Raw genomic sequence first — 17,565 nt, 5'->3', positions numbered from 1 at the left:
CCCACAAAAAATACTTTTTTCCCCCAAGAGATTTTTTCACAAATATTTCTCTGTAATAAATGCTGGGTAATACGATGTGATGTAAATATGAATTTCGAGTTTTGAATTATCTGAAGTGCAATTTGCATTTATTCTGATAGACATAGATTCAAAACCAGACTTACTTCAGTGCACACATGTTCTGTAAAGATTTCGAGCAGTCTTATAAGCATCCAGAATTTCAGAGTAGTGTTGCAGTAACCCGTGCCTGTCTTGTCATCAACATTGTCTTTTTTATGTTTTTATCATGTAGCTCTCCCTACTGGACACATGACTGATCTGCACCACACAGTTTTTAGGTATCACTGCTCAGCTGTTCAGATAAAAATGCAATGAAGCTCGTTAAGGTTGAGGTGTACTGAATATCATGTGGGACACACTTAAATATAACCATATGCAATTAAAATATAATCTGAAGAAACACAAACAAGAATAGAAAATATCAAGAGAGAGCGAAAAATATTAAATAAATCAAGTGACTACAAAGAAAGCATTATCACATTTTCATTGGAGTGTGCATATCAGACACTCATTTTTAAAGATTTTATTTCTTTCCCTGTCCTTCCTGTTACTTATTGTCACTTTTGTTGCCAGCAGTGTTTGTCTCCAGGCTTTCTACATGATTTTGGAACCTTGAAACAGGAATATATTCCCACTCAGCCACAAGAGCATTAGTGGTGACAGGCAAAAATGTCTGGATAACGGTCAGCGTTCAAGTTAACGATCGGTTTGCGTTGACAGCTCCCTGCGAGCCAAACATTTCTTCAAAGATTTCACTTTTGTGCACAAGGGGGTAGTCATGTTACCAGGAAAATACCTTCCACAAACGATTGCAACAAAAGTTAGAAGCACACTACTGTGTCAGGTACCGTTTTATATTGTAGCATTAAGATTTCTAAAAAATTGCAACAAATGACAAAGCCAAGGCCACAAAAACGAGCCCATACCACAAGACCACAGAAGTATTTCACACTGATTTTAATGAACATAATCCAGTAACTTGTGGCTCAGATGAGGGGTGCATTGTATTGTGGATACAGCAGGAGATGTTTGTGTTATTTTTATGGTTAAAAATCACACAGACCTTATCTGAGATTGGTCCTTTAACTTGATTCTGAGCAAAAACTTGTCAGTATTTGTCTCCTACCGGCAAAATATTGTATTGCTCTTCAATGGGGGGGGGGAATCCAAAGCACAAACTATTAATCAATGGCTGAAAAGCTTCTCAAGCTGCCTGGCCAGGAAAAACTGACGTATGCTACTAAAAATCCCAAACAGACTGTCCAAGTAAAATGTGGATGCTTTATGCAATACTCAGAAATCAAGTTACCCAATCAACTCTGTACTTTCTGATGAAGACGTGTGGTTTACCTGTGACAGAGTTATGAATTACATGTAGTAGGTAGGTAAGTAGGTTTTGTTGTTTTTTTTATTTGTATTTTTTTTAATGTTTCCATTCTGTGTTTGTGTCTATATGACTCTTTTGTTTTTGCTTTTTGTATCCTTATTTATGGTGGATAAATATGGAAATTACAATATATATTTTCAGCAAGCACTGACAGGCTTTCCACATACTTTGTGCCATCAGTGCTGGCTTTCATAGCCTTTCTTATCCATCTGTTGTTGTGAATCTTACATAATCAGCAGCTCTTTATGTATTTCCACTGAATAAATGCAAGTGTGTGTGTTTAAATCCTCTAAAACTGAACTCAGACATTCATTCTGCTGCACTGCATTTGGGCAAATCTTCAGTGTCATAACCGCTGATATGACCTATACCCTAAATTTACACTGAAACTTGACTAACTAGATCACCACCTGACAATAAATGCTGATGTTTACTTTTTAAACGGCCCCCAAGAAACAAATCCTGACTTCACCAGAGGTGAAAAGTCTCCTGAAACATAAGTAGAAATGACTCTGCTTCATACATCTAAAAATACACCCCTAAGTGATATGTCAATATATTACAATACACAAAGCCACTGGTGAATTTATTGAGGTAGCACAGGCTTACCATTAAAATAACTTGCTTAAGCACACTAACTGCTGGTACTTTTCACCTCTGTGTATTGTGAACAGGGGCCGGGATCTAAAGTGATGAAGGATAGGACATAAAATAATACAAATGAACAGCTGGGCAATTTTGGGAGCATTGACATTTGATAAGGGTAAATATTGCGGTAATTGAAGCGGGGACAGAACAGGGACAGGGACAAAAAATTCAGCACTGTGAGTGATGATTGACCACCATCCCAGTTTATTTTCTACCAAAAACACCCCCCCAAACAGCGCCCCCCCGTTGGCATGAAAAGCCTTTCAGCAGCAAGACAACTGTGTCCCATCCCACTGACAGATCCCTGATCCCTTGGCTCGTAAGATGGAGTCTAGACATTGTCAGAAGTCGGAGATACAACTGGGCTGAGCCACAGAACCAAATATAACAGTCTGCCACTTCCCTCAGCCACCACCATACACACATATACACAGTGTTATGTGCGGGGCGCTGTAGTTCGGGGTCACTGGATGTGATTGCGTAGTTAACGGACATGTTCGTACAGAAGCCCTAAGAGCAGGGCTGACGTGTGTTTACTTTCGCTGTCAAATGGGCTTGTTTGAGTAGCACACTGTGAGTCAGTGCATCGCATAGGTGTTACATGCTTGATAAGTCAGACGCGCAGGTGTTGCACAAGTGAATTTTGCAGCACAAAATGCCCATGATTGTCTCTTTACAATGACTTCTTTTATAAACACACATGTTTTCCATGTGTAAAACTGATCAAACTATGGCCAAGTTGAAGACTGAACTGTAACATCAGTGTCCACATGTCACTTGCATGACACAAAGCACTTAAGACTACTAAAACTGCACTGGCTGTAGTCTTCATGGTAGCACTCGTACACACTCTAATCTGTTCCACCATTCCCATGGCTTTGTGATTTATACTTAGCAGGACTTTGACTCTACTCCCAAGGCGATCCTGTGGCTTTTGGGGGAGTTTTTACCATACAAGGAGAAGAGGAGTTTAGCTCGGTTTCCTGTGGGAGGGTTCTGATTTCTCTCACTCCGCATCTGATTCACTCTGTCTCTATTTCTCTCTCCCTTACCTCCTCTCTCATTCTCCCCTGCTGGCTCTGCTCCAAGCCCCCCACCCACCCACCCTCTCTCCTCCCTCCCCCACTATACAGCCCAGAAAAGTCGAAGAATCGTATTAACGGAAAACACCACCAAAATCAATATTTGTATCTGAGCGATGTATTACCATAACACAGTGTGCAGCCAGCATCCCGACAGACCAAATAAGGCACACAGTCACCGCTCTGTATCATCGCCGGTCATGATGTGAGCTTGGGTTGACCCCAGGATTTAAAAGCTATCTAACTGCCACCACTTTCATAAAACAAAAAATACCAAAAAAGGCTATGGTTTCCCTCCTCTGCTGAGGAGAATTCTATTAGTCACTTACAGTGCTATTAATCTCAAACGTGCAAAGAGAAGAGAGAAGATTTCTGGATCTATTTATCCGTCGGCTTTCAAATTTTGGCAGTTTGCCTCAATATGATCCTACTTCTGAAACACTTCCCAGCACAACTGGTCCTAAACTCTTTCCAAAAGATCTCAACCAACATTACATGCACTGACTATCTTAAACTGTACCGATACCAAAGTGGACATTTTCTCACCAAAATGTAATCCTTTAGTTTTTCCGGAAAAAAATGCTAACACACATTTTCATATTGCTCAGCATCAATATGCACCTCAAAACCCAAGGCGCCTGCAGAACACATTGATTCATCTCACTCGCCTTGGATGGTGTCCTCTGTGCCAAAGTACAACCAAGAAAATGTCTCTTGTAAGGAATAACGACAGGCAAGGGTAGACACACTGCAACATGGGCGATGCAACATGAAAAACACACGATGCATTTGCCCAAGTTTATCTTCAGATGTCACTTAAATGGCCTCTGTATGCCTCACTGTTTTCCTTTGAGTTTCCTTGTAATCTTTATTTTTAGATGGGGCAGCTGGCACAGAGGAGTTGAAAGCAAGCAGACAGGTCCATTAGTGCTGATGTCATCAGTGTGCACACACACACACACACACACACACACACACACACACACACACACACACACACACACACACACACACACACACACACACACACACACACACACACACACACATAGACAGCCTGTCAGACTCGCTCATATAATTTCAAAGTTAATTTACCAGTTTGCACCAAGTTTAATCCAAAATAACGCAAAATAACAACATAAACATCAACCAACATTAATTCACGTTCACTTTTCTTGTCATTTGAAGTCTGATAGAAACTTTAAAATCTGCAAATAAAGAGAATGAAGTGACTGGATACTTGACCCACTTTCCCAATATCTGCATAAGTGCATACAATCATATCCCTGGAAACATCTCAGTAACACATGTTGCATCCCCCCAGTCACCGCTTTTTACATTGCGCGCCATACAAATTACAGTAAGCGGAACTAAATAAAGGTCTGTCAGACCAATAGTAATTAAGAGGATGTTAATTGCAGCAGACCTATGGTTTATGTCTGTGCAGCTCGACTGTAAAGCTCTGGCTGCCTGGTGTAGATCACACGCAGACAGCTCTTTCCCCCGAATTTTCTTTGGCTGGATCATTTTCCATACAGCCCCGTTTCATTCAGTGGTAGAATGAGAACTATGTCCCTCTCTAACCAACTCTGGTATTAACATCAATTTGAACATTCCTAAGTAAGAACACAGGCATATAGACATGCAGCCCAAATGGGGGGTGGGGGGTGGTGGGGGGGGGATGTGAGGCTACAGTAACTCATATTACTAATGTGAACAATGTCCTTTTGATGTCTGGATCAATCTGCTTCTTCTTATCTGCTGTTCGTCTGCTGCTCCGTCTAAAACAAAAAGGCCATGATTCAAATAAGGAGGTGGGCTGGATATTGCCACCACATCGACACCACTCTGTCCCCCCAGAGAGCCTTCAGGAGGTGAAGTTTAGATTTGGGAGGGGGGCACAGTATAGAGTAGCCGAGGCGGGGAGTGGTGGAAAGGGGTGAACGGTGGGAAAGGGCTGTCACAAGAGACTGGGGCTGTCTCCAAACCTCCAGTCAAGTTTAAATCACATAGAGCTCCTCCGAGTCTCAGTTTGCATCCTCCTCTCCTCTCCTCTCCTCTCCTCTCCTCTCCTCTCACTCCCTCTCTTCTCCTCTCTGCATCTGCTGTCTTCTCCCCTTCCTCTTCAACCTTGCGAGAGGCGTCTTCGTCTGCACCGGCTTTTCACCCAAAGAGATAAAAAACGTTCTTTTTTCGAAAAAGCCACTGAGACCCAACCGTCACCATGGAGGCCATCAAGAAGAAGATGCAGATGCTGAAGTTGGACAAGGAGAACGCCATCGACAGGGCAGAGCAGGCTGAGTCCGACAAGAAGGCAGCGGAGGATAAATGCAAGCAGGTGAGACGAAGCTGATGAGTTTTAAGGGGTACACATGAAGGATGAGATGGAAATGTGTCCTCTTCCATGAGGATGATATTTACACTTTAAAAAAGATTTGAACACTTTCCACATTAAGAGCCTCTACAATATACAACATAAAGCACTAAACATCATTATTTACAGGTTTTATACAATAATATATCAGCTATCAACCACAAAAAGAGAGCTACAGCAATAATAAAGATATTGTTCTCCAAATGAATCAATCTAGGCAAACTATAACCAGTGTTGTCAGTACCCGAATGTTTTACTTTAGTAAAAGTAAAGAAGTAAAAGTCACCTACATGAACCGTAGTTGAGTAAAAATCTGAAAACATCTGATATTAATTGCTCTTGAGCATCAAAAGTACAAGTAAAGCATACATATATTTACACATACCGGTACCTATATACTGTAAACTGCAGGTCCACTATGTAATCTGCAAAGCTTTCAAATGATTGCACTGAGTAAGAAGTACAATATTTACCTCTAAGTTGCAGTGGAGTGAAAGTATACAGTTACAGAAAATTGAAAGTACCTTAAAACTATCAAAAATTACAGTACTTGGGTAAATTTACTCACTTACTTTAATTCCATTCCATCACTACAATAAGAGTCACTTGAATTTTTGTGTGTTGTACTGATTAACAATGCAACAAGTGTCTTTTTTTGTATATGATTTTGTTCATATTTGCCATACCATCAATATCAAACAGTATTATTTATAAGATTGTGATACTGATTTCATCCATATTGCAAAGCCCTATATTGAAATTGGTTATTGTGACACCGATGTTGGAACTTCCAGTTGAAAGTCTCTTTCATCCTCTCTGATGAACCAAATTGAATTCACCAGCGGGATTATTACGTTAAATCAGCTTGATGCGATTAATTTGATAGTCACGTCTCAGATTAACCTACTGATAATGTGGTGTAAAACAAATTAATAAATACCAAACCACTTGTGCAGGCTACCAGGGGGGCTCAACATGAAATGTCGAGTATTTCCCAAAGGCACCAAATGCTGAATAACAGAGAGCAGCTGATACTGAGCCCCTGGGCCTGGTCTTTTGGTGGGTGGGTGGAGGTGGTGGAGGATGTCCACAGGGATGCACAAACAGAATGGCACAGTGCCGACTGCTGGACGTGTTATCCACAGTGAACCAGAGGGTGAAACAACCAGAAGTGAAAATGTCCACCCCACGGCAGCGGTTTCTCTGGGAGAGTACTGCATTTCCCAGCAACCTTATCTGAAATTTTAGGTCAAAGAAAACCTCACAGATTCCAGACATCCATATTTGGTACTGAAGTGCGGGAGCCTCAGACAGCTTGATATTTTGACAGCTAACTTAATGATAGCTTACTCATCCCACTTGATACAAGCAAAGTAGAATCCAGAGGTGTAATCGGATATTTGAGGTTTCTAAATAGAGGCAATTATTGCACGGTGGGAGGTGGACTCATCATCTCGCCGCTACGAGAGGAATGCCAGAGAGCAGGCAGTTGGACAAAGCTGGGAGCTACAGTAAAGCAAGTGGAAAGAATCCTGCGTCTGTTGGCTAAAGCCCCAACCATACCCTCAGAGAGCACACAAGGAGTGACAGTTGTCAGTGGCACCGCACACATGGACCCTCAGCATGTCTTCCACATCAAGGAGCAGGCAGCTTGAAATCCTAGAAGATTATGCAGAGCCCTTTAGTTTGTTTGGATGGCGGAGATACCAGCAGCGCTAAGAGATGCTTTCTTTGCTATTCTTGGCACGACGGGTTAGGCGGACGGAACACACTGAAAATACACAAATCTAATGCTCGGTATCAACAGACATTACAGACGGCGGGCTCCAGCAGCAATTAAAGGATCGGGTCACCCAAATTACAAGAGAATTTAAAAAATTCAGCTGCAGTGCACTTTAGAAACAGCGTCCCAGATGCTCTTGATGATCCACAGAACTCTTAATGGAGAGTTTAATTTCTACTGAAGAAATAGTCCTGATGAAGACATTTGGCAGCAGGTTCTGTATATTTCCAAGAATGATGATATACAGCAAAGTTGCTAGTCATTCCACTACTTTGCTACCAGGGATAAATATTCAATGAACTGTAAGATGGATTGCCCTGAAATTGTGTTCAGACATTCATAGTTCCCCAGATGATGAATCCTAATGATCCTGGCAGTCCCCTGATGTTTCCTCTTCTGCCGTAGTGAGGTTTATGTGTAACTAAGTAAATGTACTCAAGTACTTTACTCAAATACAGTTCTGACTTATACTTTCCATATTCTGCTACTTTATACGTTCACTTCACTACATTTTGGGTGCAAATGTTGTACCTTTTACACCCTGCAATTACTTGCTAACTTAAGTCACTAGTTACTTTGCAAATTATAAAATGCATTTAAATTCACTTATTTCTGATGATCAAAAAAATCAGGGGGAAAAAAGCTAGATATCAGATCGGATAATTGTCCGGGAGGGTAATTAGTTGCATACAGTATCTAGACCAGGGGTCACCAACGTGGTGCCCGCGGGCACCAGGGAGCCCCCAAGGACCACATGAGTAGCCCTCAGGCCTGTTCTAAAAATGAAAACTGAATATTGATATTATTTGTCTCCCAGGTCGTTAAGTCATTGTTGATAATTATTGTGAGAAATCATTAGCGTGATCTGTGTCGTCACATAGATGAGTATCATTAATCATTAATAATCATATGTAACTAAAGGCAAACTGAGCAAATGTGTTATTTCAGAAGAGTGTATCAAACTGGTAGCCCTTCGTATGACTCGGTAGCCATGAAGTAGCTCTCAGTTTCAAAAAGGTTGGTGATCCCTGATCTAGACACATATGAATATATGTATACTTAACTTTTATTTGTACTTTTGAACACTTAAGTACATTTACTGCCAGATACCTTTGAGACTTTTACCCACATACTATTTGTATGGTTGACTTTCACTTTTAACAGAGTAACACCTGATATCTCTACTATACTCAACATGACTTTTGGGTACTTTTTACAACATATTTGTGGTTTTCAGTAAAATATCTCGTCAAATACTAATGCTTAGACTCCCATCAGCCCGATCTGAACTAAACTAAAATGGTGAACAGGGCCATGAATAGTCTTGCCTGTGCTGTGGACAAGATAATCTCCACAGGCCCCATCAGCAGATTATTGTAAGGGTTGTGAGGGTTCAGGCCTTCCCATGACCCAGGGCCAAAGACGACTGACCTGACTGTTACCCACATGTCAACAGCCCTGGTGATGTAAACATTATACCTGCTAGACATCAGCTCGTTGCCATAATCCTCGTGAGTGTGGCAGCACTCAGTTCAAGCAGGACCGGGTCAGATCACTTTCAAATGGAGTCAGCCACTGAGTACAAAATCACATGGATTTCTTGTTATTAATATTTGAATCCACTGGATTATCAAAAGATTCATTCTAATCTGAATACTTTTGCTGTTTTAAACTAAATGCCATATTTTACAGTCATAATCAAAAAAGTAGTCAAGTAATCCCTGACAACATAACTCAGACGTGGTTTGGTTTTTTGCTGTTATCCTCCCTGATTCTCTGTCATGTTCGTCTTCTTTCAGCTTGAGGATGAGCTGCTCGGTCTGCAGAAGAAACTGAAGGGAACGGAGGACGAGCTGGACAAGTACTCGGAGGCCCTGAAGGATGCTCAGGAGAAACTGGAACTGTCGGAGAAGAAGGCCACAGATGTGAGTTAACCACAAAGTCGCCATCTGAAACACATTATCCTCATTGCAGAGTGGAACACCGCAACGTCCAAGTTTCAGTGTGGTAAGGTATCACCACTCTTTCAGATGGACCGAACTAAATACCCCCCACCCCCCCGCCCCGCCCCGCCCCGCCCCGCCCCCCGACTGAAAAAAAGACCAGTGGTAGAGATTAATGAAGGTTTTGTTCACAGAACTTTTAAACTTTCTTTTAAAAAACAACAACAACAACAAAGCTGAATGAAGTGCTGATAACACACTGAGTGCTGCTTCCCCTGCATACACTCCCAAAAAAGGCCATGTCTGGACTCGTCTCATGGGTTTACCGTAATGCTGGCTCATTTCTAGGGTGATGAAACACAGCAGCAGACTAGCTGAAACACTGATATTTAGAAATCATCATGAATAAAAACATTTGTTTAGTTAAGTGTCCAGTTATATTCATGTAAACTATTCGCACAATATGTCCCTTTGTTTCTACGATTTTAACCAAAAAAAAGGCAGAAAAGAATTCAATCTAGAGGACGTTCATGCCAGCAATTCAAGCATGAGAATTTAAAAATCCCCTTTTGTGTATCACACACCAACTGGTAGTGTACGTTACGATGTGCTGGAAACGTTTCACTCTAAATTCCTACTTTCGATCTGCTACCCAGCACCTACTGATCGACCACAACGTAGATCTAAAAACCCTGAAAATAGTCCTGAGATGACTCCACTAACCCAGATACTGTTGAGTATCACAGAGTTACTGGTGTCTGACTGAGTTCTGTAACTGAGCTATTTCTCAAGCACAGACAAAACTCGGCCAGCCTGCAGCCCACCAGGAATCCCAGGAATGCGGCTTAAGCAAACAGAGAACCCCGCACTGCAGTGTCTAATGAAATCAATGCTCTGGCCTTTTTTGGGGTGGAGATATTACACTCTGGTCTGTCTGGACTCACAGAACATAACTTATCGGAAACAATGGTGGATGACCGGTCACCTTTAAAGAGCATCCCACTTCATTTAGGATCTCTCTTTTACAGCAATATCTCACCTGGAGAAGACGAGATCTGGTCAGACGTTGTCTTTTATCAAAAGCAAAAGGTTCAGTGGAAAAATGTGGAGACAGCTAGACTGAGTTTGTTTTTGTGGGCTGAATGAATGACCAAGATTATTTATATGACGCCAGATATACTTTTCTGATGGGGTTTTAACAGTGACGCACCATGATTCTCTTCTTTCTTGTCTCAGACTGTTAGATAAATGCGTCACCCGGGAGTAACAAGAGCTTTTGTTGTGTTGTGCGCGTGTATAATTACTAAAATGTAACACTTGAAACCCCTCAGTAACAACAGTACATGATCCAGTACTTGACCTCTGACATCCCTGATAAAGTGGGTTGATCTACGTCACTTTTAGGCCACATAAAGATTTTAAAAAGCAGCAAATCGTCATAATATAGACAAAAGATCGGCTAATAAATATGCTAGTTAATATTTCATCTTTGACTTTTAGACTAAATACATACCATTAAATAAAAATAACCCCAACAGTGTCTCTAAAACTACCAGTGAATGCCGGTGAGATAAGGCCCCAAAGGTTAAAGGTCAGATTACTGTCTCTGATGACCTAGCAGATGCCCGCAGATCTACTTTTTGCAGGTTTCTCCAACCTCTACATCTGCTAATGCGTTTCACACTGCTTAGGAGGGATGCTGATACACATAAATGTGATACAGGGAGGACAGAAGGAGAAAATAACTGCAGTGAGGTCACACAATAACACAAACAAATCAGCTGACTGAAGACGCCGTACCCAGCGACTCCTGTGTTCTGCAAGGTAAAATTAAGGTTTTTGTCAATGGAGTCTGGGTTTTGAACAGAGGGATGTTACGGAAAAAATGTATCTGTGTTACTTTTAGTCTACATAAAGCTGATGACGCTCAGGAATTAACGCTTCAGCTTTGGCAATTAGACCAAAACTGAACTAAATATATCATCAAATGAAAATAGTCCAGACAGTGAGTCAGTGAAAGGAGGTGAGATAAGGCCCCAAAAGGTTAAAGGTGAGATCACATGTGATTTCTGTCTCTGATGACCTATCAGATGCCCGCAAAAATAGTTTTTGCAGATTTATCCAAACTCTGCGTCTTCTTCTAATGTGTTTCACACTGCGTATGAGCGGGTGCTGATACGCATAAATGTGATACAAGGAGGACAGAAGGAGGAAATAACTGAGGAGGAGTGAGGAGGAGGAGGAGGAGGAGGAGGAGGATGTGGCAGAAGGGGGCGCTGAAGGAATGTGTCGCCACCCAATGGCTGCCGGTCATGTTTGCAACCAAATCAATTTACATTCCAGTCGGCTGCAGGTCAGCAACCCCTGTTGGAGGAGGATTATCACCCCCAGCCCCACCACACCCTGAACCCCCCCTCACAGGAGTAAACCTATGTGCTTTTATTGATATCTCGTTTTTTTGTTAATACTTTCACTGTTCTCCTCTTTAACACACACACACACACACACACACACACACACACACACACACACACACACACATCCAGCCATGCATTATGATTCACATCTGTTGAATCAGACTAGTGAGTGGTGAATCATAGATTGCGCCCTTTCCTCCGTTCTGATCTGCCTCCAATCAGAGCGGGGGAAAAATGCAAGCCCTAGCAACACCTTGTGTTTGCCATATAAGTCCACAATGGCCAACTCCAGGGCTTCTCTCGACTTTTTTTTTTTTTTTTTACACACCTCTTTTGTGGAAGGAAAACAGCAGCGCCGTCCCCTCCTAAATCCTGTGATGTCATCCGAGGCCGGGCTCCTCCACAGGATTGGACGATCTCGCCATAAATTTCCTGAAAACTCCCTGCCCTTTTTTTTCTCTCTCTCTCTCTCTCCCTCTCTCTCTCTCTCTCCCCCCACCATCCCGACCCTTCACGTCCCTGACTTCCTGCCCGAGACAGAGAGAGGAAAAAAAAAACTTTTTTCCCTCGGAGCTTGAAACTTTGACGCGAATCACAGACTCACAGACAGCCGTTTTTTGGTGCTCCTTCGTCACTTTTCTTTTTTTTAGGTTTTGTTTAGTAAAACGAGGCAGTCGCGGTCATGGAGATGGTAAAGAAGAAAATCCAGACCCTCCAGCTACAAGTGGATGAGGCGGAGGAGCGTGAACTGGCGGTACAAAGGGAGCTGGACACTGAGCGAGAACTGCGCGAAAAAGTGAGACATCCTGTCATTTCTCCAACCTCATTCTCGTCTCTGCCTTCTCATTCACCTGTACTCCTCCACGTACCACCTTCCATCGCCTGTTGGTGGGGATTGTTAGGGACTTAACACGCGGTATTGGCCGAGAACAGGTAGCGGTAATGGTCCCTCAAACAACGCCCCAGGAGGAATTTGGAACTTCCGCTGCGTGTCCCGTTTGCAAATGTGTCGTTTTTTATCTTCTTATGCGTCAGTTTAGTCGATTTAAACGCTTATGGGAACTCGGGGGCATCAGTGTAGTGACACTCCCTGGTCGACTTTTGTTCGGCTGTGTTATCTAACCGAAACCCGCCCTATATCGTCACGAACACCTTGGAAAGCAACGGGGGGCCCGTCGGTATTACATTAACTGTCAGCGTGGTTGCTTAAACATTAAGTACAGAGGCAGGGGGTTAATATGTCTTAAAAAAGGCTTGGAAGACAGTTGGAAAATGGTTCCTCCCTGTTTTGTTTTTTTTGTCAAGCATCCAGCTGTCTTTGTCTCTGCTTGTCCTGTTTTCCCAGCTTTTTGACTTAACAACATTTGGGCACATTATCTGAAATTAGGAGCTGCAATCCTTCCTCCCCCTCTTCCTCCTGCTCCTCCTCAGCCCCCACACAGGAAGAAGAGAGCAGACTGGTTATCTGTGATATCGGTCTCACAGGAAACAGGCCGAGGAGGAGAAGCAATCTTCTGTCCCCATAAACGTACACGGGTTTACGTTACGGAAGGCCTTTGGACGTGCCAGGGTTAAAATCTGCCGTGCTGCTCGACATCAGCAGTTCTCGAAGTGTCCGTGCAAGCTTCAAAGTCCACAACTCATCACGGTCATTAAGACTGAAACTGATTACGTGCCAGAAATCTGACGGGCTGGACAGGAAGTTGGGCCAGCAGCAGTATTAATGAGACACTCAAAGCCAAACAACAAAAAAACTCTTTTAAAAATCAATGATTTCATGTTGTATAGCTGGATTCCAACGTGCGGCTCAGTCGGCCTGTCATCCTGCTCATGGCAGCTGCATGTTTCCTGGCTGATCTCTGACCTGTGACCTCTCTCTCTCTCTCTCTCTCTCACTCTGTCCCTCTTCCTCTCCTTGTTGCTGTAGGCGGAGGGCGATGTGGCATCTTTGAACCGCAGGATCCAGCTGGTGGAGGAGGAGTTGGACCGCGCTCAGGAGAGACTGGCCACGGCCCTGCAGAAGCTGGAGGAGGCTGAGAAGGCCGCTGATGAGAGTGAAAGGTGAGAGTTCCGGACATACCATCAGCTGCAAGACAGACAAACGATCGTCCGATGGCTTATGGATGATGTGATGTGTTGTCCACAGTGTGCGTCCAGCAGGGTCCAGCCATTAGACAACCCGATGCATGTAGATTTTAACCACCTTGAAAATGCAGAGAGCTGTGTGTTTGTTTTGGATTCAAAGGGTCCAGTAGACGCTAATGAGACGAGTAGACCACGATTGTAGAGCCGGAGCAGTTTTATTTAGCTTTCCGAATGGAGCTTTCATCGTCTGTCTTCATATATTATGACCTCATCCCCCTCTAAACCCTCAAACGAAATCCTCAATTTGAATAAAGTGAGTCATCTGATTGAATGGAGCACATAGCTTCCAGTGAATGGAGGCAAACAGCGTGGTCCTTTTTTTAACTTAACTTTTTTTTAATGATGGTTTCAGTGCGGAAATAGATTTTTTTGTAGTTGTGGTTATTTGTAATGTATGTAATCTTTATCTGCTTTAAACAGAGTAAATATACAAAAGGGGGAAAAAAAGGGTTGCTGCATTTGGGAATGTTGATTTAAGAATTGAGATATCATTGGAAAAATGGTAATTTGTTGTGGGGTTTTTTTTTTTTTTATAAGGTGAAACACAAGATATGAAAACAGATTTACTTATCTTTGAAACAACAACATACAACCCAAACATGCTGAAAGAACAAAAAACAACCCCAAGCACTCCAGCTACCCTCGCTTTCTAGTTTGCATGGAGAGCAGCATGCCGGCAAGAATTGCAAAAACAGAACCCCATCATCGGCATATCGCCACAAAGTACCCATAAACAGTCATAAGGAAAGGCAAGTGTGTAACCTTGGTGCCCAAATTTATGTTGTCTTGTTGAACTGAAGCCTGTCTGTCTGTCCAATCGTCAGAGGCATGAAGGTGATCGAGAACAGGGCCATGAAAGACGAGGAGAAGATGGAGATCCAGGAGATGCAGCTCAAAGAGGCCAAACACATCGCTGAGGAGGCGGACCGCAAATACGAGGAGGTGCGCGCACAGAAAACATTTTCCGTTGACTCTCAGTATTCACGTGACTCTGAAGTCGTTTCTGTTTCTGCTCAACTGTGATTTTATGTCTTTTTTTTTTTTTTTTTTTAATGCCAGGTTGCCCGTAAACTGGTGATCCTTGAGGGTGAGCTGGAGAGAGCAGAGGAGAGGGCAGAGATCGCAGAGCTGTAAGTATGGATACCTTGTGCAGTTACATGCACACTCTGAGGTCGTTGTTCATAGAAATGTCAAACGCATTCAGAAAACTTCAATACCGCACATTTCTTTCTTTTTTTTTTTTTTTTTTATACAGTAAGTGTGGTGACCTGGAAGAGGAGCTGAAGAATGTCACCAACAACCTGAAGTCCCTAGAGGCTCAGTCTGATAAGGCAAGTGTTGTGTATCTATCCTGAAGATTTGATTTAAAGGGTAACTACACCAATTTTACACATTTTAAAGTGTGTTTACAGGTCGTGAGGAGTACTACTGCATATGTGGGGAAAAAGTCATATAAAGCCTTGTGTGGCTCCAGAGGAAACTGCAGGTCATCTAGAATAAAATTGGCGGAGTTGTCCTTTAAGTAGAGCAAGTTTTATGCATTAAGTTCACCTGACCATTTATCCACTAGAAAAAAGCTTTAAACACTGTAAAGGTATTTTCTTTGATGCACTAAATATTTATTGATATGTTTATACATAGTAACAGTAACCTGAATTAGAAGTGTAGTATTCAGAAAAAAATACAGTAACAAATAAAAGGATTTAAGCAACTAGACTAACAAAACAAAAACTGACTAAATTGACTAAACAAAAGCAGTAATGTCAAGGAGTAATATAGATTTAAAAAGAAATGTAAAAAAAAAAAAAGGATTTCAGTTTGATCTGCCATTTAAAATTAATTCATTCAGGCGTTTTCTGAGCATTAACCTGCAAAAATTCTGACATAAGCCTGGAACAAAAAAGGTATATATTGTTCCACGGGATTAATTTCTTCATGTGTTTTTCTGTCTCTATAGTACTCTGAGAAAGAGGACAAATACGAGGAGGAGATTAAAGTCCTGAATGACAGACTTAAGGAGGTAAGTTCATATCTGTATTAGCTGTATTCTCTGAGGGAAGCTGTGTCTGGGTGATTAATATGTTTTGTTTTTTGTTTTTTTCCTCTCTCTCTTTTTCAAAGGCGGAAACGCGTGCGGAATTTGCAGAACGGACGGTGGCCAAGCTGGAAAAGACCATAGATGACCTAGAAGGTACACTTCATTTGAAACCTTCTCTTCAGTCTTGTTTCTTTGCTTTATTCAAATCTTTATCATACTTGATTTCCCGATTCTTGATCGCTGATCTGATTTCTCTCTTTTTTTTCCTCCTGATTCCCTTTCACGGTCTGCACAATTCTGCACTTTTCCTCCGCCTGCTCTCTCTCTCTCTCTCTCTCTGCCCTTCGATCTGCAGACGAACTGTACACTCAGAAGCTGAAATTCAAGGCTATCAGCGAGGAGCTGGATAATGCCCTCAATGATATGAACACCTTGTAAACCTTTGCGTCAGGCTCGTGATGTCACGTTCTCGTTGATTCAGCTGACTGGAAGCACTTTGTCTCTTCTCTTCTCCCTTTTGCTGTCACTGCCCCTCGCTCCTCTTGCATTCAACTAAAGCTCAATAAAGATATTTTTCTCTTTTACCTTGTCCTCTGTCATTTCAGTTTTCACCAATCAGTTTCTATATCTATCTGTCAGCCACTATGAAAAGGCCATGTTTGTAGGTTTCCATATTATAAGCCAGTTCTTTTTCTTTTGCTTTTGGTGCTCTTCACGCTCACTTTGTATTATCTTTATAATGCACTCGTGCAATAAATGTATCAGTTCACCGACACACCCACTGCATTTAATATCTGCTGATGCTTTTTATTGCAGAGAACCTATCAACTGCAAAAGAGGAGAATGTTGGAATGCACCAAGTCCTGGACCAAACACTGCAGGAGCTCAACAGCTTGTAAAATGCCAAGAAGAACATCAAACAAACAAACAAACAAAAAAATATTTTGTTTTGTCAAAGATATCTTCTACATGCCATCCATTTTCTGTAATTTCCCCCCCCTTATTCCCGTTTAAGACAAATGTACCCCTTTTTACATATTTATGGTTCTTTTTGTTTCTTTTTCCTTTTTTTAAAAAAATGGTTTTGGGTCCATATGATGTTCAGTTTTCGGTGCTAGAAATTGTGTTGTAGACCAGACTCTGAGCACAAATAAAACTGATGATGATTTTGATGACGTGAGTTTTATGGGCTTGGTTGACTTGAGTTTGTCCTCCGTCTGCGTACGCACTGATCTGCCTATGTGTTTGTGTGTATGGGTGCTTCGGGGAGTTGCAACACAAGGGAGCAGAATGAGCTCACCTTCTAGTTTTCGTGTGCTAACACGCTTTGTGTTTTCCGTTCTGCTCGGCTGAGATGGTAAATTCCTCAAACACGAAACTAGAGATCTTGATGAGCTGCTGGGCCCCTCTGTCACACAAAGACTGATGCCGCTGACTGAGCGACGTATCGCCACATTGGGTGAATGTTAAAGGTCCATTATGTAGGAATTAGAGGTATCTAGCAGTGAATTTGCAAATTGTAACTAGCTGAATACCCCTCTATACTACTCTTCGTTAAAGAGAGCTTACCCTGGCCACTAAAAGTGCAGAAGGCCCTCTCTAGGGCCAGTGTTTGGTTTGTCTGTTCTAGGCTACTGTAGAAACATAGTAAAAGTAATAAATACAAAACCACAGTAGGTACATAACTG

General features: G+C 42.1%; 1 protein-coding gene across 2 annotated transcripts; it reads left to right on the top strand.

Annotated features, from left to right (window-relative positions):
• The first annotated feature begins 5,195 nt into the window (after positions 1-5,195).
• On the top strand, positions 5,196-17,052 carry LOC119011418 (tropomyosin alpha-4 chain-like). Of its 2 annotated transcripts, XM_037084503.1 has the most exons (9): positions 5,196-5,515; positions 9,134-9,259; positions 13,622-13,755; positions 14,664-14,781; positions 14,899-14,969; positions 15,095-15,170; positions 15,797-15,859; positions 15,961-16,030; positions 16,694-17,052. In XM_037084503.1, exons 1-9 carry the CDS (start codon positions 5,402-5,404, stop codon positions 16,774-16,776), a joined length of 855 nt encoding a protein of 284 aa, XP_036940398.1. In that variant the 5' UTR covers positions 5,196-5,401; the 3' UTR covers positions 16,777-17,052. The 2 variants fall into 2 exon arrangements, with proteins under 2 accessions (XP_036940398.1, XP_036940399.1); XM_037084504.1 differs by lacking the exons at positions 5,196-5,515; positions 9,134-9,259 and adding an exon at positions 12,161-12,490.
• The last annotated feature ends 513 nt before the right edge of the window (positions 17,053-17,565 follow it).

This window comes from Acanthopagrus latus, chromosome 21 (assembly GCF_904848185.1).
Source record: "Acanthopagrus latus isolate v.2019 chromosome 21, fAcaLat1.1, whole genome shotgun sequence".
Taxonomy (NCBI): domain Eukaryota; kingdom Metazoa; phylum Chordata; class Actinopteri; order Spariformes; family Sparidae; genus Acanthopagrus; species Acanthopagrus latus.
The sequence above is the reverse complement of the archived record's forward strand: the minus strand, read 5'-3'. Positions and strand labels throughout refer to the sequence as shown.

What these genes read in the sequence shown, in the direction of transcription:
- LOC119011418 (XM_037084503.1), top strand. Translation starts at nt 5,402, where the DNA reads ATGGAGGCCATCAAGAAGAAGATGCAGATGCTGAAGTTGGACAAGGAG. An exon ending in CGGAGAAGAAGGCCACAGAT is followed by an intron (nt 9,260 to 13,621) that starts GTGAGTTAACCA and finishes TTGTTGCTGTAG; the next exon opens with GCGGAGGGCGATGTGGCATC. An exon ending in AGGGCAGAGATCGCAGAGCT is followed by an intron (nt 14,970 to 15,094) that starts GTAAGTATGGAT and finishes TTTTTTATACAG; the next exon opens with TAAGTGTGGTGACCTGGAAG.